This window comes from Cheilinus undulatus, linkage group 15 (assembly GCF_018320785.1).
Source record: "Cheilinus undulatus linkage group 15, ASM1832078v1, whole genome shotgun sequence".
In the NCBI taxonomy this organism is placed as follows: Eukaryota; Metazoa; Chordata; class Actinopteri; order Labriformes; family Labridae; genus Cheilinus; species Cheilinus undulatus.
The window spans coordinates 26,660,920-26,683,119 of record NC_054879.1 but is presented as its reverse complement, the minus strand read 5'-3'; the positions used below and the strand labels follow the sequence as shown (position 1 = coordinate 26,683,119).

The 22,200-nt window shown below is 40.2% G+C and overlaps 1 protein-coding gene across 1 annotated transcript; it reads right to left on the bottom strand.

The window, feature by feature from the left end:
• Nucleotides 1–6,605: 6,605 nt before the first annotated feature.
• trim45 (tripartite motif containing 45) lies at nucleotides 6,606–21,983 on the bottom strand. Its single transcript, XM_041806491.1, has 8 exons — nucleotides 21,286–21,983; nucleotides 17,655–17,943; nucleotides 17,172–17,317; nucleotides 16,723–17,039; nucleotides 14,233–14,362; nucleotides 13,774–13,888; nucleotides 13,288–13,414; nucleotides 6,606–10,640 (listed from the first exon to the last, which is right to left on the bottom strand). Exons 1-8 carry the CDS (start codon nucleotides 21,753–21,755, stop codon nucleotides 10,486–10,488), a joined length of 1,749 nt encoding a protein of 582 aa, XP_041662425.1. The 5' UTR covers nucleotides 21,756–21,983; the 3' UTR covers nucleotides 6,606–10,485.
• Between the last annotated feature and the right edge of the window lie 217 nt (nucleotides 21,984–22,200).

Below are 22,200 nucleotides of genomic sequence, written 5' to 3'. Positions count from 1 at the left end.
TGCATCTTCTCCCATTTTCCCCACCACAAAGAAAACATCCTCTTTGATTTCACGTCTGTAATTTGTTTAAGTGTCCACTATGAAAACTGAGCTCCTGGTTTTGCTCTGTCAGCAGTACATGTTCCAGCTTAGACTTCAAACAAACAAGCTTCACTGGCTTTTAACAACTGCTCAGCTTTCCAGTGGGAGCTGGTTAGGCTCCATTTAGAGCCCAGTAAGTATATTAGTGCCATGACTGTGGCCTAACCTCTTTGTCTATAATCAGGTTACACTGTGTTCCACCTGAATGACCTGCACACTCTCACCATTTAAAGCATGCACATAGAAGGCTACCACACATGAAGCACCCAGCACCCAGCACCCAGTACTGCAGAGCTGGTTACTTACAGTAACTATACACTGTTATTTACAGAGCCTATAATAAATTACATGCTTTTATTTATTCTAATATGTAAAAGTAAATTCTCAAAATACATATTCAAGTAAAGTGGTTACTGTAAAATTTGGTGTATTAAGTTTTTTTTCATCTAAAAAAAATGGGCTGTGTCTTATATACTGGGGTAAAGTCTGCACCCTCATGCCTTTAAACTGCATCGCACATGGTCACCTATGATTAAAAGACCCATGTAGGAGAGTGCTTCTGATGCTGCAGCCATTAGAAAGACTGCACAAAATATGGAGATGAGGCAAAGCCCTCAGGATAGCTGTGCAGCAAACCCAGGCTGAAAGTTGCTGGTGGTGCTGAGGTGTCAACAACAGATTCTCAACTGTTCCGGCTCAAACTGAGACAGTCTGTGGCTGAGTTTTAGCTTGGAACGTGACCTCTCTTCAGGAGGACTCTGGCATTCCTGTGATCAGCTGGGAAGATATCTGGAGGGAGGAGGCACTGGCCATGGACAGACCCAGATGATGGCCACCAGGAGGTTGGAGCACTACAGTGCCGAAGTGCCGATGGGGCAAACTGTGAGCCTAAGGCCTAGTCCACACATGTGTGGAGCTATAGCTATATCTATATGGGCCCTTTTCTATTCCACCATGACTGTGCCCAGTGTACAAAGCACGGACTATAAAGACATGACAAGTTCAGTGTGGAACAAGTTTACTGACCTGTGCAGAGCTCCAACCTCAACCCCATCCAGCACGTTTGGGATGATCTGTTGGTTGAATACTTCATCCATCAATGTATGCTATCTAAGTTCTGTTTCTCATTCTGTAGAATATTTTGAATTGTTCTTTGTATGAATGGGGCTCTATAAATAAACTCGTCTTACCTCGCCTTACTATGAGGGTTTGTATTTTTCTGAATCTAAAAGCTTTTCTGTGTCAGTAGCTGCAGTGTTGAGACTCGACTGTGGAAAAAGGATAACAATAGAGCGGCCCAGCTTCAGTGCTTCTGGTGACCAAGTCTCAAATGCTGCAGGGGTTTGCCTCATTCGTTACATAACTTAGTCTGTAAAATGTGTGATGAATTATTGACACCAAACTAATTTTAAAAAATCTGCATAAATTATTTACAAGTGGACACAGAGAGATGTGTGTAACAGAGTTCATGTTCTCACAGATGCTGTTACCAGGGTGCATTTCAGGTGACCTTCAGACTACAGTATGAGTGTGGTGTACTCTGTCTTGACAGTGATAGAGGTCGGTGCTGTTCCCTTAGTGTCCGGAGATAAAGTGTCTCTCAGAGAGTGATGCTGGGTACTGTCACAACACTGGATTTAAGGTGAACTGCAGCCTTGTCCTGTTGAAAATCCCAGTCATTACCACACAGAGGGCCCTCAGTCATGGGGGAAGCCCGCTGCAACATCTCCACATAGCCAGCCACCGTTTGATGCCCCTGCACAACCTGAAGCGCCATTGTTCCACTGAAGGAAAAAGCACCCCCAGATCATAATGGCGGCCCCTCCACTGTGCCGCGTAGAAACTATCTCAAGTGGGATCTCCTTGTCATGCCAGTAATGTTGGAAGCCATCAGGACAGTCAAGGTTACATTTTTTCTCATCAGAGAATAAAACTTTCTTCCACCTTTTAATGTCCCATCTTTGATGCTCCCTTGCAAAGTCCAAACGGGCAATACTGTGGTGTTGAAGGAGATGAGGCATTTAGAGATGTTTTTTTGTTTTTAAGCCCTTCCCTCACAGATGCCGTCTGATGGTTACTGGGCAGTAGTTGACGATCATCCCATGTCTTGACGGACAGCCAATTGGATCCTCTGGCTCAGTGCCGGTGAAATCTTTTTGGGTCTACCACTTGACTTTTTTGTTCCATAACCCTCAGGATCTTTTAAGAAATTCAAAATGACTGTCTCACTGTGTCCAACCTCAGCAGCAATGGTGCGTTATGAGAGGCTTTCTTCTGCAGCTCAACAGTTTGACCATGTTTAAAGACAGAAAGCTTTATTGCCTTTGCCATCAGGAGGTCATGACAGCGTGAATACCTGACAGAAAATGACATTGAATCCATATTTTTTGCACAGATTTTGGCTTTTAAAGGCTGTGGTCTTAAACTTTTGATCAGTTTAACAGTTTTTTTCAATAAATTGCTTACTCATTTTTTTTGGTCTCACTCCCATTTCTGATTTTTGCATTTTAAAGCACTGCTTAGAACCTTCTTAAGATCCTACAGGGTAAAATGTAAATTCTTGCAATTTTTAAACTGGTCTCAAGATTTTGATCAGAAGTGTATGTAAGATTCCAGAATAAAAGTAAAGACTGAGAATAAAAACCCAGAATAACCTAGACCAATCCAGGCACCACAGGATCCCAACTACATAAAAAGAGACCTAAGAACCAGAAATGTAAGAGCTTTCAAAATATTATTGAAGAGACTGAAAGGAATAGAAATCAAAACATTAAGAATAGAGTAGAAATTACTAAAATGAGTAGAAGTTAATGTCATAATACAACAATTAAAATGCTTGACAGTGAAAGATATTATTAATAATCATAATCATATTAATGATAATAATAAGGTCAAACATATATAACAGCAAAAAGAAGTGGACTCAGTAAAATCAGATGGTGTGGGTAAAAGCTTTAAAATCAAATAGGAGAAGTGGAGATATCACAATAAGAATCAAACTAAGCATGAAATACAAAGCAGAGAAGAACAGGCATATAGGCTTTACAGTCAAATTTGAAGGAAAAGTAAAAGATTTAAGAGACAAAAAACAAGCAAAAACAGGGAAGACAGCAAGAGACAGAAGATGACATCACATAAAAGAACGTCTATAAAAATGTTCCAAAGTCATTTTATCAAGATTAAGAAGAAAATTTTAACTCACACATAGTGTCCTGTATAGCATTCCCAACCTTTTTCCTTAATTAACCTATTATAACTAAACAACAACAAACAAGCAATTTACAAATCAATACAAAACATGGCGAAGGCATCAGACAGAAATATAGAATCAAGATGGCTGATGTCTTAAAATGGCTAAGTCACATGTGGTTTCACACATGACTTTAAAGATAATGGACTTCAGACAAAGGAAAGTTCAAGGAGTCTGTAACTTAGTATGATGATTTCACCACACAGAAGCCAGAATTAATTTTAATGGCAGGCACACTGTTTTTGTGAAATTGAATGCACTGAACTGGACATAAATGGACACAGCAAAGTAAATCAAAAACAAGTAAGCACAGACAACAAAGCAACAAATGCTGCTTCCAACAAATGTAAAAGCCTCCTACTGCTGTTTCTGCCCAGATCACAGTCTCCTGATCACAGTGTGTGATTTGATTCTGATGTCCAGCTACATCCAGAATAGAGCAGAGGTCAGTATATTAATGCTCCTTACATGGTTCCAGCAAGTTAAAAGTCTTGTGGCATCAAGATTCAGCTTTAGGATGACAGAAGGGCTTGTATCGTCCTTCTGAGGTGAGAGAAGGGTTGTGTCCTTCAGATACCAGTGGGCTTTCTGCAGCACTCCTGTCTGGATGGCATCGAAGGAAGGAAAGAACTCTTGTAATGGACCGGCCAATGGCTGACTGTGCCAAACTTTTAAGTGAAGCTGGAAACATGAAGTACACAGGGGAAGGGCTCCTGGGATAATCAGTCTCTCAGTTTTATGGTTCTATTGTGTGAAATTTTCCCTCAAAACTACAAAAACAGGCTTCTGCAGTACTTGCTAGGCCTAAGTGTTTTCTCACATGGCTGATTCTCAACATGACCAATACTGTCTGTCTATTTTGGTTTTATTGTAAATATACTGACGATAATTATCAGTCATTATTGTGGATTGTGTGTCCCCTCCCTCTTTTCTGTACCCTGTTTGGCTGATGTACATCTAATTCAAGCTCCACTTCAGTTGAACTTTGTATAACTCTCTGTGGACATATAACAGACAAACCATGGAGACATAAAAAGCACCAAATGTGAAAGATGAAATGTCAGAAAAGATGTCTTGAGCCAGTGAGACAATATTGTATCCTGATCATTGGTTCTCTCCATTACAAGCTACATTGGTTGAGGGTTCAATGGCGGGTAGAGGAGGTTTATGAGGTCTGGCATGAGTCTTTCTCTCTGGAGTGAGCATCCTGCCATTCAAAGTGATAGACATATTTCAGTCTGGTGTGTGTAATGGTACAGACAGCTCCACTGCAGGGTAGGAGGTCTCCTCATTGACAGGTGAGACATCACTCAAGCCTACAGTTTGCCTCTTAGAAACTCCTAAAAACTAATTCACGTGCAGACACACTTTTAAGACAGTATTTTGTCAAGGGAGTCATCAAGTTCTTGAAAACAGTATGACAAAGGAGCTCCTAATAATCACTCCTAATAATCACAAGAAACAGGCATCTATGTTTTGTCACTGCAGTGCACATTCAACCACCAGGGGGCTCTCAATCAAAACAATAACAAAAGATGACGAGTAATGAGAAACACTGCTGAACTTTACCCATCTCCTTCTTTGAATTTTTGTTATGAATTGAGGACTCTATTCAATTCAAACAGCACTCCAGATGGTGCTTTTGCTGTACAGTTTAACAGTTTCCAAATTCATCCATGGTTTCGTAAACTATAGCCCGGTTCAGACAAAAGATACGTGACGGGACAGTTTTAGAATTTAGCTGGCAACAGACAGCTGGTTTTAAAACTTTACAAGCAGGTAAATGTGAAAGAGGGATATATAAGGGCCTGTGTCCATATTCTTACCGCTGGAAGTGCCTTTAACCTCATTTTCAGAGTGCTTCTCTCCAGCGTTCCTTGTTATGTTAAAAAAAAACAACAACAACAAAAAAACATGAACCCTGCTTTCCTCGGTGTAATCTGTAATGTTGTTTTTATAATGCTCTATGTCCTTCGGGTTTCTGCATTTAAAGGAAATACTGTATGCGGAGAAGGCATGCAGACAGAGTAAAGTAAACCTGTCCCGAAAGGCAGTAGCAGCAGACCTGAAAACTACCCTCAAAAAAGGTGAAAAAAGGTTTATCTTCCACTGTTGATAAGAGCAACCCATCCAGGTACTTTGACCAAATGATGCTGACCCCGCCCCTCTTGGGGGGGGGGGGGGGGTTGTTCCATTTAAATAAATGGTGGTAAATGGGAAAGACTGGGTCATTAGTGATTTAAAATTTTAGAATATGAAGACTTTTTCCACTACCTTCAGATTAGAGACTTTGCTAGGAGACTTTTTACAGCATTTCCTTCTAAAACCCCGACCAGTTGGCAGGAACAAAACACAACAAAATAGCTTTTAATTGCATTGTTACCGTTTCTTTCTAATCTACCCCCATTAAATCTGAGTGCCTGTTTTCACTCAAATGGGTGCACAGCCACACTGGAAAGCAGGAAGTAATGTTGCAATGCTCTTCTCTAATTTTTCTCACTTTTTGTCTCTATCCACCATCCTTAAGGCACAAAATACAAAACATGAGTAAATATTTTGAAAAAACAAAAAACAAATAAATGGTCCACAGAAGGTTGGTCTATCTATAATGGTCCTCTGTTGTTAGATCTTGGCTCTCACTGGATAATTCACTGGGAGAAAACAGTGCATAAAAAAATAGGCAGTCAATATTAAAGAACCACTAAACATCTGTTAATCACTCATTTCCAATTAGCTGTAGCTGAAAAATCTCTGTGGTTGATTAAGGAGTGTCACCGGTGCTGACACAGCTGATAGCTTCCTCTGTGATGCATTTTTATGAAACAGGACCCCGTTCATCAAACATTCATATAAGGGGGTCAATCTGAAACTGCTGAAGACATTTTCTATGATAATGAAGTATTCATCAGGAGACTCTTAGCTGAGGGTAGCTGTAGTAAAGACCACTTCTGAGAGCGCTGATTATGAATGATTTGGAGGAACAAGCAGAGAAACTCAAAGCCAAAGGAAGAGGGGACGTGTTATTCAGTACTGGAAGGACAAGGAGTACAAAAGTAGTTCTCTTCTGCCATCTAGTGGTCAGGAGAGGGACTAGCAAGATTAACATACCATCCGAGGTATTTAAGTCTTACTTTAGTCAGTGTACTGTGTGTTTCATTTCATTTCACCATCCCTTTAAAAACAGTAGAGGAGAAATTAACCTCTCAAAACCAAGATGTTCAGAGACAGGCTTTGTGAAATAAGTGTGTTTATTCAATTGTACAGGCTTAGTTTAGTAAGTAAAAAACATACATTTATTGAAAATCTGATGAATTAACAGCCGTGACAAATAGAAACAGCAGCTCAACAATTAAATTGTTGTAGAAATAAAAAGGCACATCTTGGACCACAGAAGAATAACATTTGTCCTTATGTCAAGTATTTGCATAGATCTATTTTACTAAATATCCAACAACAAAATAAACAAAGGCTTTAAACATATTAGTAGGAGCTTTACATTTGCAGTTTAAGACATTTAAAATAATATTTTTATATTTATGAACAGCTTTTGTGTTTTCCAGTGTTGAATTAAAGGCACTGTGTTTACCAGTGCATCACATACTTATTAAATGAAATAATAATTAGAGTTTGAAAGCACCTTAAGTTTGACTGTTTATCATTTTCTGTACCTTCAAGTAGAAAGTACCATTATAAAACATCTACAGTGTAATTATTTGTCAACATGTGGCCGTATTTTGGCATTTCTAGTGGTTCAGTATAGACGAAAAAGTTAAGCACCAGCATTTAAATCTTACTTATAAGAAAAAAAAAAAAAAAACGAATAAGTTGAAGTTATTTGTTGATCTAAATTGAAAGTTTTTTTTTTTAAAGAAACACCTTAAATCCAAACAAAAGATATGATTGGTGGATTTTCAACAACACAATGATCAAAGCAGATTTAATAGAACTGCAGCTCACGTTTCAGTATCACATGTTTTACAGACACTCTATTTCCAGGTGTTTTTTAATAAACAAGGCATATAAAACTTTTATGCATTTTAGAGTGGAGTAAAACGTGTCTTCACTCTAAGCAAAGAGGGCCGATGAAAGAAAAGGTGCCTTTTAGTATCTTTTAACACATCTTATTCAGGAGAAACATGCATGATTGGAGCATTGTTGATACTAATTGATCACCTTTTGCTGTCTCTCCCACTCTTCAAAAAAAGGCACCTAGTAGGTTTAAACTGGTTTAAAAACGTGTCTTAGAAAATGTGACCTTTAAGAGACAGGGCTAAATAAAAGCCTCGACAATAACGCACTGTGACCCAATCACAGACACTGATTGCTTGGGTATTTTGGGTAATGCATTAGCCCCTGATAAAGTAAAATTGTAAAATATTTACAGGACATGCCAAAAAGCACTACCTTATAAAGCCTGTCCCTGTGAACAAGTCCAAATATTGCATGTCAGAATAAAAAAGTCCAAATCATTGGAAATGGACATTAAATGGAAGTTACTTCACCAGCTTATGAGTAAGAAGACTGTCAAAAATGACTGAAATCCTCTGAGAATGGATCAGGAAATTGTATGGAGTGCTTACAACAAAGGAACCCAACATGATCAGACAAATTCACCTATTTGGATAGATTTTTGTATCTCTCAAATGTATATTGAACAAAAAAAACTCACTGGATATCTACATGTTTTGGTCTGCACTGGTAGTGTGACGTAATTTGACCACAGCGCTCCTCAACTGCGCCTATGCAGTAACCAGCTGTTTCAGACTGGCAGCGTGTTTTGCTGTTTGCAACTGCTGTGTGTGTCCGTTCTGGCACGCACCGTCGTAGCTTTCAAACCAGGCGTGAGTTTGCTGCTTGTTGGCTTTGTCTTCCTGCTGTCAAAGCTCTGTGATTCTTTGAAGTTTTATAAACCTCCCTACAAGTGACTTGATTCAGTGTATAGTGGAACCTGCTGAGAGCTTTTCAAAATTAAAGCATTATGAACAAAGGGAGTTTCTCCAAAGAAATGCTAAATTTTACTTTTTTTAAAAAAAAAGCAGAAAATTTTAGATTGTGGCCTTCATAAGGATCATCAAGAAACAGATTTCAAACATGTTCTACTATTGTGTACATATTTGCTGCAAGGTAAATATGGCTCTCTATTTGTCATTTTCCTGTCTATTTTGACTGATATGCTGATGGGCGGAATAAATAAACAAAACCTCAAATGTCAAAATTCTCTGTGCACAAGATGCGTGACTCAGCTTGTGCCCTCATCGGTAGCCAGTTAAGGCATAGTATGTTGAGGAGTGCTGTGGACAAGCGATGTCACCAGACCAGTGCGGACCAAAACATGACGGCCTCCTGGTGAGTTTATCAGTTAAAATCTACTAAAAATGTAGATAACTAGTGAATTTTTTTGTTCAATATACATATGAAAGATACAAATATCTATCCAGTGAGGTGAAAAACAGTCACAATGCACTAAAATTGGCTCTTACCCTATGCTTCCAGTTGTGATTGTGACTGATGTCAGTAAATATATAGATGATGCCTCCCAGAGTCCAACGTAATGACACCAGGAAGCTGATGGATAGAAACCTGATGGCAACTACCCGTAGTACATATGTAACCACAGGGAGAGGATAATTTGGTCAGTTGTTCACTGTTCTGTAGTTTTGGAGTATAGGCATAAGACTCAAAGGCAAAGACCACTGAGGGAGTTTGGAGTTCCTCTTGTGTCTTTTCCATTTTATCCAAGCAGGTTGGCTTTCTTCTCTTTTTTCTTCCCAATATATGTCCAGGTCATTTGGTTTTGTTTTAGTTTGAACTGTAGGGTTGCCAGCAATCCCATTTTCAGTGTTTTTATTTTTCCATATAGTTTTTCATTGGGCAGTGTTAGAGGGAGATGCAGTGGAGCAGGGTGCTGTGGTCCTACAGGCCACTGTTGGTTTGGCTTTTCTGATACTCCCTCCTCTGTCCTGTTTGGCAGCTCTGGTTTCTTTAAGATCATTTATCAATGGTAGCGTCTTTGATTGAACATGATTTTTCTTGGCAACCACAAACATTGTGTAAAATGCTTTATAAGCTGCTGACCTTTTTTTCTACACTGTGGTTATTTACTTTAAGACACTGTCAACAACATTAGTCTTCAGTGCTATTCTGTAGTGTTGAGAGGGCTTTATCCATCTAGTAGCCCGTCTGGAAGGCTTGGCTTGAAATGAGTAACATGATGTTTTAAAACATGCAAGAAAATACTTGAAAATTTCCTAAATTATCAGGTTTAGCTGCATGTGTGAATACAAATGGCAACTTTTCCACTCCGTGCCAGCCCAAAAGTAGTGGCTCAGCAGATGTGTGAGAGCAGCAGGGATGTGCATATCACATGACTGTGCAATCATTGTGGATGCAACAAAGCTTGAGCTTTAGCACTGTATACACCTTGAATCACAATCCACAGGTTATCTCATAACTATAAAAAGTAAAAAGACATAATTCTAGGTGTAAACAAATCCCCACTGCATCCTGATGGTGGACTGAAATCTAACAGTTCAGAATGCATACAGAGTTGGTCTTGGATGCCTTCATCAACAATAATTTGGTGCACTAAATTTGCTCGTGCATCCTGGGCAGCATTCAAGATGTCTCCTCAGCTGAGAGAACAAAGCTGAATGAAAATGCATTTAATAAACAGAGTAAATGCCCTTTCTTATCTGCTACATACTTAAACTACCAGGATGGATGTCAATGCAAAGTCTAGTCTTTTCTTTGTGTCTGTGGTATATTCCTTTCCACTTGTCCCACACTGTCCAGACAAGGGCATAGCATTGATATTAAAGCAAAAAAGTCATTACAGTGTCAGACTCACAAACTTGTATTTTTCCTTTTAACAAAATGTTTTTCCTCTGCAATCCAAGAAGATTCTCAGGGTAGGGTCTTCTGAAATACTCAAGACATTTTCAGGAGTACATGTGGGAAAATGTCTACCTAGACTGTGATTCCATGCCTCAGTCTCTCTGCCCTCAGAGCCTCACTTTACCAGCCTGACCTTTTCAAGTCTGCCTGAGATTTACACCCCAAACCTTTAGCTTGTATATCCCACTGCTCTAACCTTTCTGTTGCCACCATCTGTTGTTAACTTGCATCATACCGACAGGTCTCGTCTGAGTGTGACCTCACAGCTCCACGGTCCGCAAGTGACCGCGAGGGGAAATTGCTGCCAGCACGCTCTGAGGCAAACACTCAGATTGCTCCATGGTGCTGCCGCAACACGACCAGTGAGGCTTCCCGGGGTGTCCTTTATGACCGTGACCGCAGCCTTTAAATCCCCCTGTAGACAGACAGACAGGAAAAGAGACAGATGTGAAGATGTGAAGAACCCAGGGGTTTTGAAGTACATCCAGCCAAGTTAAGCATGACTGAAATCAGAGTATTTCCTCTCCATGTAAACAGATGGGCCACTTTTATGCCTTTGATTGATTACGGTGATGTTCTGTACATGTATACACCTTCTCAATGCCTTAAATCGTTGGATACTGTGTACCATGTGGCACTGAGGTTTATAATAACCAATCTTTAGTCCTTAACTCATCATTGTATTCTGTATGATCAAGCTGGTTGGCCTTCTTTGATCACACATATGATAAATCATTGGCATATCCTTATTTATAAGGCTTTACTAAACCTGCTTCCAACCTTTGGGATTTTATTCATATGAAAAGTTCTGGGAGCTACAGTCTTCGCTCTGTGACTCAGTCACAAAATTTACTTTTGCTATCTGTGCCCAAGGTCCATCTTGAAATGGGTAGAAAGAGTTTCCAGTATGCTACTCCTGCAGCCTGGAATCTTATGCAGGAAAATGTATGTCTTGGAGAGCTGGTCTCTTTACGTTTTTTTTAAGTAGATTGAAGGCATTGGAGGAAGATGCATGAGGTTGTAGATGTTTTGACTGATGACTTTCTGATCTGTGACTCTGGATTGGTTGATCTGTGTTTTATGGTGTTTAATGTTTCATGTTTGCAACTCTGTTAATAGTTAAGCTGCCTGTCTTGGGCAGGACACTCTTGTAAATGAGATTCTTAATCTCAATGAGGCTTTCCTGGTTAGAGAAATCTAATCTATATAATAATAATAACAACATAGGTCTATCTTTTAACTCTAAGTAACATTTCAATCATAAAGAGAGGCTTTGTTTCTTTCTCACTGTTTCTTGGCTACTACTATTCAGTGCACACCAAACACAGCAAGCATAACTTTTTTGAATAGCTTTAGCTCATACTCCTGGTTGAATATTTGCTAATAATGGCTAAAATTAATCAAATGTTATGTCACTTCTGATTAAACGTTTGCAGAATTAATTGTTTTTGGCAATGCTTTAATTGCTACAGGGGTTGAAATATCACTGCCTTTTAATTGCTACTTACAGTATTCTAATTTAATTATCTTATGGGGGTCTGACTGCCTCAAAGCTTGAATGGCCCAAGAAGTTACGAGAAGAGATCATTGCCCTTCACAAACAAGGAACAGGATAGAAAAAAGATTGCAAAGGCACTGAATGTTCCTAGAGACACCGTTAGAGGCATAATTAAAAGGTTCAGAGTTACAGAAACAGTGGTTACACTGCCTGGTTGGGGATGAAAAGGGAAGCTATCAATGGCTGCAACTAGATATCTGAGAAAGCAGTTTGTGAAAAACCTTTGAGTGACTGCAAAAGACCTACAGCCAAACTTGGTGGCAGCAGCGACTGAGATTTTAATGAATACGGTAAGGCTCGTACTGAACATAGACATGCCATGCATATTTCAGTAGTGGTATACATCTTAGAGTTTCCATGCCAGAACTCTAAGATGTACACCTCTACTGACCCAAAAGCACAAGAAAAATCAGCTCAAATATGCTGAAAATCATGAAATAAGCCACAGAGGTTTGAGATTCTGTTCTGTGGAGCGATGAACAAAACTGGAATGTTTTGGCACGGTGGATCAGCAGTATATCTGGAAGAAGAAGAATGAAGCATATGCTGAAAAGAACACTGTGCCCACAGTGAAGCATGGTGGTGCCTTAGTGTTGCTCTGGGGCTGCTTTGCATCCTCTGGCAGTGAAAACCTGCAGCATGGGGAAGGCAAGATGGATTCATTATAAGTGAGTATCAGGAAATCCTAGGAGGGAACATCATCCCATCTGTAAGGAAACTTAAGCTTGGGGGTCATTAGACCTTCCAATAGGAGAATGATCCCATGCATACCCTCAAATTCCACCAAAGCTTGGTTGCAGAAGAAGTCCTGGAAGAACAAGATTACTGACCAGGAGGCCATTGCACATGAAGAATGGGCTAGGATACCTCAGGAATGCTGCCAGAAGCTGGTGTCTGACTATGCATCACATTTGCAGCAGCTCATACAAGGGTGCTCTACTAGGTACTAAAGATGCTCGCCATGAAGGGGTTGAATAATTTTGAGACTGGAGAAGTCATTATAAGTTGCATTTTCAGTTGAAGCATTAGCTGTGTAGAGCTATTTCAGTTGCTTTAGTTTGTTTTAGTTTGTTTATTGCAAAAATAAACCTGATTTGCAATGTGGGTTGAAGAATTTTGATTGTAACTGTACAAATAGGAGAAGGCACAAGGGAAAATGTTAGGGAACCAATGGTCAACAGTATGGAACAACAACATTATGCCTCTGTGTAGCTCTGTTGCGGGCATTGTGGCATGAAACAATAAAATTAAATGTCTTCACATGGAAAACGAAAACACAAGACTAAAAGAGCCCGTTTCCCTTTAAAAAACCTGAATTCAATCCTGTCAACAAATCAGAGATAAAAATGTGAAAGCTTTGGATCCAAGTTGTTCCTCCATCTGTTCTTTCCCCATGATCCTCTCAAAGACAAAGCGTACCATGTTTGTTGTGTTTGCTTGCCGTGATAAACTGATTGTAAACTGTGCATCTGTGCAGACATTTGTGAGAGTTCCCTCTTTGTACCTGGCATGGTTCCTGGGCAGCCACAGCGAGCCTCTTTGGCTCCTCCACTGGAGCAGAAGGAGCAGCAGTGAAATGTCCCACTGTGACGCCTCAGCTTCCTCTTCACCGTCAAAATAAACGGAGAACCCTGCATGAATGATTCAGGCAGAAAGGAAGCTACAGTCAATGAAAACAGAGAGCTGATAACTCAGGATGTCAGTTATGTATTTATCAAGCATCCCAGTAGATGAATATAACAACAGAGCTGTCAAACAAGGTTTGTTTAATTTGTTTTTGCCTGAAGATAATTTCATCTGCTTCTGTTTCATTTGTCATGATGATGATAGCAGCCCTGAGGTGGTACGCAGGGAGCTGCCCACAATGCCACAGCTCATTCCAAGCAATCATTACACCATCAGAGCAGACCAACTGTAAAACTTCATCATAAATAATGCTGAGGGGGGACAATTAAATTATACTTTATACTTTGTTGGTTAGTTCTCATACCTTGACATGTTGGGCTTTGACACAAACCCAGACTGAGTAGACTCCGGGCTCCTCAGGCATGAAAGAGACGCTGTACGATCCATCTTTGTTGTCGACCACTGACGTTTCCACCGTGCTGCGGGAAAACACAACAAATGATCTTCTTAACACTCTCTGAGAAGAAACAACTGATCACCAGTCACCTTTATGCATAACAGTGAATAGAAAATATCAGTATTTATCAAACATGCATGTGTCAGACATGCACATCTGCTATGTGTACTGCTATCTAATTGTACACAGATTTTGCAGTCAAAGTACAAGTTGTTAAATACTAAACTTTTGTGGGAATCTTTTTTCTCATTATGCACACATCTATTTGTATGCACTACTAATTATTAAAACTCTTGCCTCTGTCTTGTTTCCTCTTTCTGTGTGGCTTAAGAAGATCCCGAACAACTAAAACCGTCTCACACTCACCTGTTCTTCTTCTCTTTGTTAACAATGCTGACCAGGACGTTCTCTCCCCCTCGGGCTACCTGCTCCCCCGCTGAGTCCCTGCACACCAGCGTGAAGTGACTCCTCTGACCCTCTCGGCCCCTCTGTACACCTGTGACCACAAGGTTACAGGTCAGAGGCCTGAATATTGGACTAAAACACACTTACAGTACATTTCTCACAAATGACTATATTCTTCTGACTAGAAAAAAATTATCATGAAAAAATACATCTGAAATTGGGCTGAAATTGACCCCAGGACAACTTTAAGTTTCAATTCCCTGCATTATATATGTACAGTTGCACAGAAAATGTAATCTAATGCTACATATTCAACATTTAACTTTATATTTTACTCAAATATTGATCAGGCACCATTATTAGTACTATTTACAGTTCTGAAAACCTCCTTCTGCTGATACAACAACTACAATTTGCACACATTTTCTATTATTACTGTCACTGCTGCTCTGATAGGTGTGAATTATCTGTAAATTGTTGTGTTTCTGTGCTAATCCAAGTAACCCAGCAGCTGTTCCTGCGACAGACGCAGCTGTTCTGTCTCACTTTTCACCTGGGCTGTGCAGCCTCATGGTCAAAATCCACCCCCCAAAACCCTCTTATCCTAAACATGCTGAAACTATGGAACGATCTTTAAAATCTCCTTTTTAACATTCAAATCTAGGATTTATCTGCCCCTTGAAAAAGTGTGGACCTGTGTTAGGCCAAAGAGGCTAATGAAAATGTCAGGAAGCAGAAGAAAAAAATAGATTTAAACACATACAGTATAGATACAAAAATAAACACCTAAGTAAAGTATGACCCTGGGGAAGTGAAATGTACACAGAATAATAAAGACTCCAGCAAACCCCAAAACACCTGACACAATGGCAGTGCTTTACTTTGGGAAACATGTCAACAATACACTTCCACAGCTCTTTGGTTTACTGTCTGCCTCACAGGTAAACACGACTTAAAGCGGAGTCTGTCGCCGAGACAAGCTGTGACAAATCTCTGTCTTTGTCTGCATGTTGGAAAGATGTGATTTCTGGATGGACAGCTAGAATTAAAAAAACAGCTCACATTTACCAATTAATTCCATTGTGATCCTATGTGATTTTTGTTAATATTTCCAACAAATAAATGTGTTTAGGCATTATACATTATTTATCCTATTGTTTAATCTGCTTTTCTAGCATCTTTTATGCATATTGTAGTGACTAGCATTCTTTTCTTTCCTTTACTCTTGAACATTGCATGTCATTGTGTGTACATGTGAGTTTGTTGTGTTTTGGTGTAAACATCCCCCTCAGTGCACAGCCTTCAGGCTTACTCAGTCACCTCCACATTCCTTCAGTCTCACAGGAATTTCTGCCTTTGAACCGAAGCAGGAAGATAACAATAGTATTTAACTGCACCAGGAGAACTCAGTCTACACCGTCCTCCCCCATCCCCCATGTCCTTACCCGACTCCCTCAACAGGCAGCCATGTCTCCCACAGGGGATCTCTAGAAATAGTCCAGGTATTGTCGTAGTATAGGGCTTGGTATTTCCAGCAGTCTCCCGATACAACACATATCACAACACACGTCGACTTGTGATAAAAAAACATGCTGTAATTAACATGTCCTACACACATTTCTTTGCAGCTGTTCTTTATTCTTTAAAGACATATTATAAAGGATCCTAGACTTTGAAACATTTAAATTCAGATCCACAGAGGTCCAAGTAAAATGAAATAGTCTATTTATACCCACAAAGGTATTAATAAATGAAAACACAGAAATATTTAACTCTGTAAACTTGAAATGGCCCTCTTTGTTGTCTTTCTAGTTGCTGTTTTTTAAAACTTTTCTGGTTTCACTTTACTTTAAGTCCACTTACATTTGAAAGAATGACTTTTTACTTGTCATAAAACAGCATCTGAAGAATGAACCGACGAGTGAGAATTAAACAGCATTACACACACTCCTTAAGCAGCTACTTCAAGCCTCCATTATCAGTGTTGCTGTTTGGCTCATATCTTTACCAATACAGCATAAAGTGCTTCTTGCGATCTACTCATCACATCTAGAAGTCGAGTAAAAATTTGACTTAAAAGGGTCATTCAATGCTGGTTGGGACAACACAGACTAGCCTGGCGAGCCTTGCTGTCGTTGCTAACTAGCCCAGTGTTGCGTTTCTACACACAACTGGTGAAGACTGGTGTTGCTACAGAGTTTTACCTTGTTTATAGCACAGCTTGCATAACTCATATCCAAATCCTAACTTTCTGGTGTTGGAAGAAATAATCCAGTGTATTTGCTTTTAGTCTTGCTGGCAGTTGAAAGAAACTATGATCCATGTTACTGATGTGAGCACCACCTTTAATTTATTTTGTGTGAGGTGTAAGGCATGTGCTGCATCATGCAGTTCACCCTGAGCAGCCAACCCATTGAAAACTTCTGAATATTTGCATCAGGAATAGTTTACCTTCCCCTTCAATGGTGCACTTGCTAAGATCCACCGTCCTAGAGTTGATCACTCCGACCACAGGGTACCCGTCCACCTCCCCTGCAGGCTCCCTAGGCAGGAAGGTGATGTTGCTACCATCATCGGGGGCGACCGCTGATGGGTGAGGGTCATAGCTGCTCTCGGCCAGGCTGGTCAGTCTCCTCAGGGTCACTCCTTTGGCGCTGAGGATCTCAGCATCCGAGCCGAAGCTCAGCAGTCTCTCTGCAAACTCCACACTGCCGCTGACATCCAGCAGAGCCTGCTGCAGCTGTGCTCTCTGCAGGTGGAGCTGGTTCCTGTTAGACAAGGACATTTGTCACATGCTGTATCAACATGAAGTTCCTGTTAACCCAGAAATAATAGGTCCAGCCACATATGTTGATTTTTTGGCCTTCTCCACAGGAACAGAGCAGTTAGTCACGTCATACCTGCGCTGCACACGCAGCTCCTCCAGACGACGCAGAAGAGACAGACAGTGAGCTTCTACAGCGCTGGCGTAGGCCCGTGCAAACGTCCTCACTTCATTGGCTGTAGCATCCACCCGTGCTTGCAAAGTCTCCTGGGATATGTCCACCTTCAACAGAGTGGGATAAGGGGGATTTAGTTTTGTGAGTCATTACATTATTGATTTATTTTTTCAAGCATTGTTTTTGCCTATTTGGATAAGACAGTGGATAGATAAGTAAATAAGGGCGAGAATTAGGGATGACATAATCTGGAGTTCATTCTTGGATTGCTCACTTGGAAGACCGTGGCCTCCAGACATGGGAAGCAACCTTGACCCGACACTGTCAGCATCCCAGCTGCTGCACTTAGTGTTGGACTGACCAAAATGCACAGTAGATGCAACATGTAATCAGGACCTCTGTGCCCCTAACTAGTCCAATCAAGTACTAAACTGTCCATTTTACCTTCTCCAGTGAGTCCTTTAGACGCTCCAGATGAGGTTGCAGCCGCACAGTAACCAGCTCTCGGATGCGGTCTCCATGACGATCGATGACATCACTGGTGGGACAGCAGCGATGATCACGGTGCAGCGAGGCGGCACACTCCAAGCACACAGGCAGGTCGCAGGGCTGACAGAAGAGGCGGAGCTCCTGGCCGGGGTGGAGGGAACAGAGGACAGGACGACACAGACGACCACGAGACTTCAGATCCTCCAGAAGCTGCAAAGAGTGAGATGCTGTGCGCTTCTGACGCCTGCAGGTAGGAAGAGAACAGATAAAGACACTTGGATAAACCAGAATAAATATCAAAGTCAACATCAGATTAGATAGAAAACATAAATGCTGGCGGTAATTGAAGAAAGAAAGAAACAGGTTGACTCACAAAATTGTGCAGTTTGGTTCCTCAGAATAAAGATTGAAATCAGCAGATGAATTTAACATACTTTTCAGAAGATCAACTTTTTTTTACTGTGTATCGTTTTTGACTGGCCTTATATGCTAATATCTTAATGGGAAAAGACCTCAGCTCCATGAGATTGCTTTTTTAAAGATTATTTTGTGGGGGCTTTTGCATTAATTTGACAGAACAGCTGTAGAAAGACAGGAAACACAGGGAGAGAGTGTGGGGAAAGAGTGCATCGAGGGCTACAGTCTCTGTGCCTGCTCTAGAAAACTGAACTGAAATGGTGTCCCACCAGATGACTGTTAAACATGAGTCTGATTCTGCTCAACGTTTCTGCCCAGTAAGAGAAGTTTTTTCTTTGCTACTGTAACTTAGCTAAATGTTTCTTAGTGCTTAGTTAATGCTGGATAAATGTTGGGTATATGTTGAGATAAGAAATCAAAGGGTACGGTCTAGACCTCCCTCTTTGTAAAGAACCTTGAGATAACTTTTGTTACGAATCGATGCTATGCAAATACAGATTGAGTGGTTGATTAATTGCTTGAATAAGGCTGTTCAATTATCCTTACTGCATTAGCACCTGATCTGAAACCACAAAAAAAGAAAACATATCTGATATTCAGGATTCCAGATTGGGCAGCCTCTGACAAAATAATAAGTCACATAAAGTAGACCTGGCAATATCAAACCACCCTTATTTCTTTTATTTCTATTCCATTTCATTTTGTTTTTTAGCTGCAACTCGAATACATGTGGATGTAAACACCAGCATGTTTGCTTTTTATCTGAGGTCATATTTTGAAATAACTGATTTTTTTTTTATGAGCTGCAGGCTGTAATTATCAAGATTACCATAAAACAGGTTTTAAATATTTCACTTGATGTGTGATGATGAATTTACAGCATGCAAAAGTTGCCCTTTTTTGAATTAAATTACAGAAAAAACTGACCCATCCATACTCTTTTAACTCTCTGAGATGCACCAAGAATAGAAAAGGACTGTGTGCCTGGCACAAAAACTAGCACAATGCAATTTGAGAAAATATGATACCTTACAACTAGGGATGCACAATATTGGATTTCTACCGATATCCAGTATTTACAAAATAATTTTAGCCAATACTGATATCTTAATTTAGTTTGGACCTCAAACTTCAGTCCTTAAAAAACACAATTTAAAGTTTGAGGATGAACAACTTTCAGTTCTTGAAATACACTTTAAAGTAAGAATGCAGGATATTGGCTTTTTTAGCTGACATCCTGATATTTACGAAATTGATTTTAGCAGATACCAATATTCAAGTATGTATTTCAGGCCTAAAACTTCAGTCCTTTGAATGCGTTTTGATGTAAAAGGATGAACAAAGAAACAAACTTGAGTATGTAAAACACATGTTGAAGTTTAAAGATTGAGAATGAACAAAGAAACAGACTTATACTGCTGTATGTCTGTTGGTCCAGCCTAAAACTTTACAAACTTTTTAGTACAATGAAAAAAAATTACAGATGATATATACTGATATTCAGAGCCAAAATATTGGTTTTAAATATCATCAGAAATGTTGATATCTGCCGATAACAATAATAGCCTCTGTTAGTTAATACCTGCCAATACCGGTATCAGGCCACTAATATCGTGCATCCCCACTTTAAAGTTAAAAGAATGATGATGAATAAAGAAAAAGACATCAGCTATCGTAGGTCTGTTGTTCTAAACTGTAACTCCACCAATTTTTTTCTTCAAATGGCCAGTGTTTACTGCTGAAAGTGGCAGATTTTTAAAGCCAAAACACCCACAGAAATGTTCACATCTGCCAATACTGATAATTCACTTTAAAAGCTATTATCTGCTAACACTAATATCACACAACAGTGGTTTAAGTGGGAAAAAAATAAGAGCAGACACTCCCCTTATCACCTGATGCCACTGTGTCACCCATCACAGAATTGGTTGTGCATCATGAACCAAAAACCTCAATCATTTTTAAGTCCTGCGATGCCACAAGAAGTCTTGGTACACCATAGGGGTGGGTAAAAATATCGATTCATTGATGAATCGCGATATTTCCCCCCTCAATTCAATATCGATTCAGCAAATCCTCTGAATCGATTCACCTCCTGGCTGGTGGGGGTTCACTGTGCCTGTGATTCACGTCATATGGACAGAGGCTGCACTCGACCAAACAACAACTAACCATAACCATGTTATGTGAGGTTTATCACAATTTCCAAGAGGAAAAAAATATTATTAAAGTTTGCATGCACTTTACTTTCTCAGTGTTTATACAGAACTGGCATGTTTTTTACTTTTGTACTCCTTATGCACAAATAAGTTATTACTGTGCAAATTTTTAATTTCAGATGTTTTATTGCTAAAAAATGTGAAGTGACCCACCACATATGTTCACATGGGCATGAAAATAATTATTAAAAATTGTCAACAGGGTCATTTGTGTATTTCTACTTCTTACTGAATCAACATCTAAGCATTTAAATCAATATCGAATTGGTATCACCTCAACCTCAATCATGAGGTTCTTAGCAATACCCAGCCCTAGTACACCATTAGGTAAAAATTTAAAGTATCGCTGTTGCATATCAGTGCATACCAGCCCACTTAGAGCACTGCCTTAAAACAAATTACTGGGGAACTAATGGAAATGCATTTTCAATTGCAGTTTTGGCTTCCCATGAACATTTTGAAAGATAGGCAGCATTAAACAATGACTGTTGTACTTGTTCTGTCCACAAGTTTTATCATATGTGGTAAATGGTTTCCCCCCTTCCTTAAATTACAGCCTACTGTGCGTAGCTCCTCCCACTGAAGCCTCTCACTTTAATTTAAGTGAGGAGCAGCTAGCCATGGCACATGCTCCTGTTTGTACAAAAGGTGACAGAGTAAATGAGGATGACAGATGGTTAGCTGTTGGTAAACTAAAAAATATGATAACTAAGTATTGCCTACCCCATTTTAAAACTCGGAGGGCCTGGTTTCTTTCCTTTTTAATAAGCATACATTTGTTTATTCATTCAAAATCCATGCACTGATGCAGAAGTAGCTAAATAAATAGGCAATTATGTTGAATAATCATGATATCGATACGAACCAAAAGCACATGTGATAGATTACTGCAATGATCAAGCAGCAATCTAAAACAAAACAATATAATTTTAAAATAGTATAAACTCCACCTGTGTGCCTGGCAGCAGAACTCGCAGAGATTGACGCTGCACTCCTCACAGCGGCTCTCCGCTCCTCCCTCCCCGCACAGGTCACATCCCAGCGGGCCGTCCGTCACCAGTGTCTCCAGGAACACTTCATCCAGAGCCAGGTGGTCGGTGCTCAGACCCCGGGCACCGGACGGAGGCAGGTCCACCTCAGAGTCACACTGCGGACAGAGGACAGTGACTGTGACGGCTGCACCGTCCTCGACCCCCGTCCTGTCCCCCGGTGAGTCCCGCCGTGAGGACACCGAGAAGGGCTCCAGCTGGCCGATACAGTCCGAGCAGAAGGTGTGCAGACATGGCAGGATTTTAGGGTCCCGGTACAGGCGTTTACACACGTTACAAACCGCTTTAGGGTTCACTGTAGTTCCATTTGGTTCGGTATCCGAGCTAAACGTCGACTGCTCCCTATTTTCTGCCTTTTCGGACTGAGACATTTCGAGTTTTTGTAGACTTCTGGTCTCTAAAACAAACCACCATGAAACCCACCGAGCCCCACAAAGCTCTCACAACTCAGAGAAAACTTATCTTTAACCTCTAATTTTAACAAAACCTCCTATATTAAACGAAAGCACCTCTTTTTACATTATATCACAAACAGAACTGAAATTCCAGCTCACGTCTTTAAATCTTTGCCTGGTAGTTCCTTACTTTTCCTAGGGAAAAGTATGTGCTGCGTTCAAAGCCCCGTGGGACATACGACACCTCACTCACTGTACAGGGCCAATAGGAAGCTTCTCACGGACTTTTAGGGGTGGTCCAAAGACTTTCCAGGACTCTTTAGCACCAGTCTGGGATTCTGACTGTCCCCATCTACTGGTAGAAATAAAATAAAGGTTTTCAGCAGGATGATGGATGAGTGGATTTTGTGTCTTCATCTTA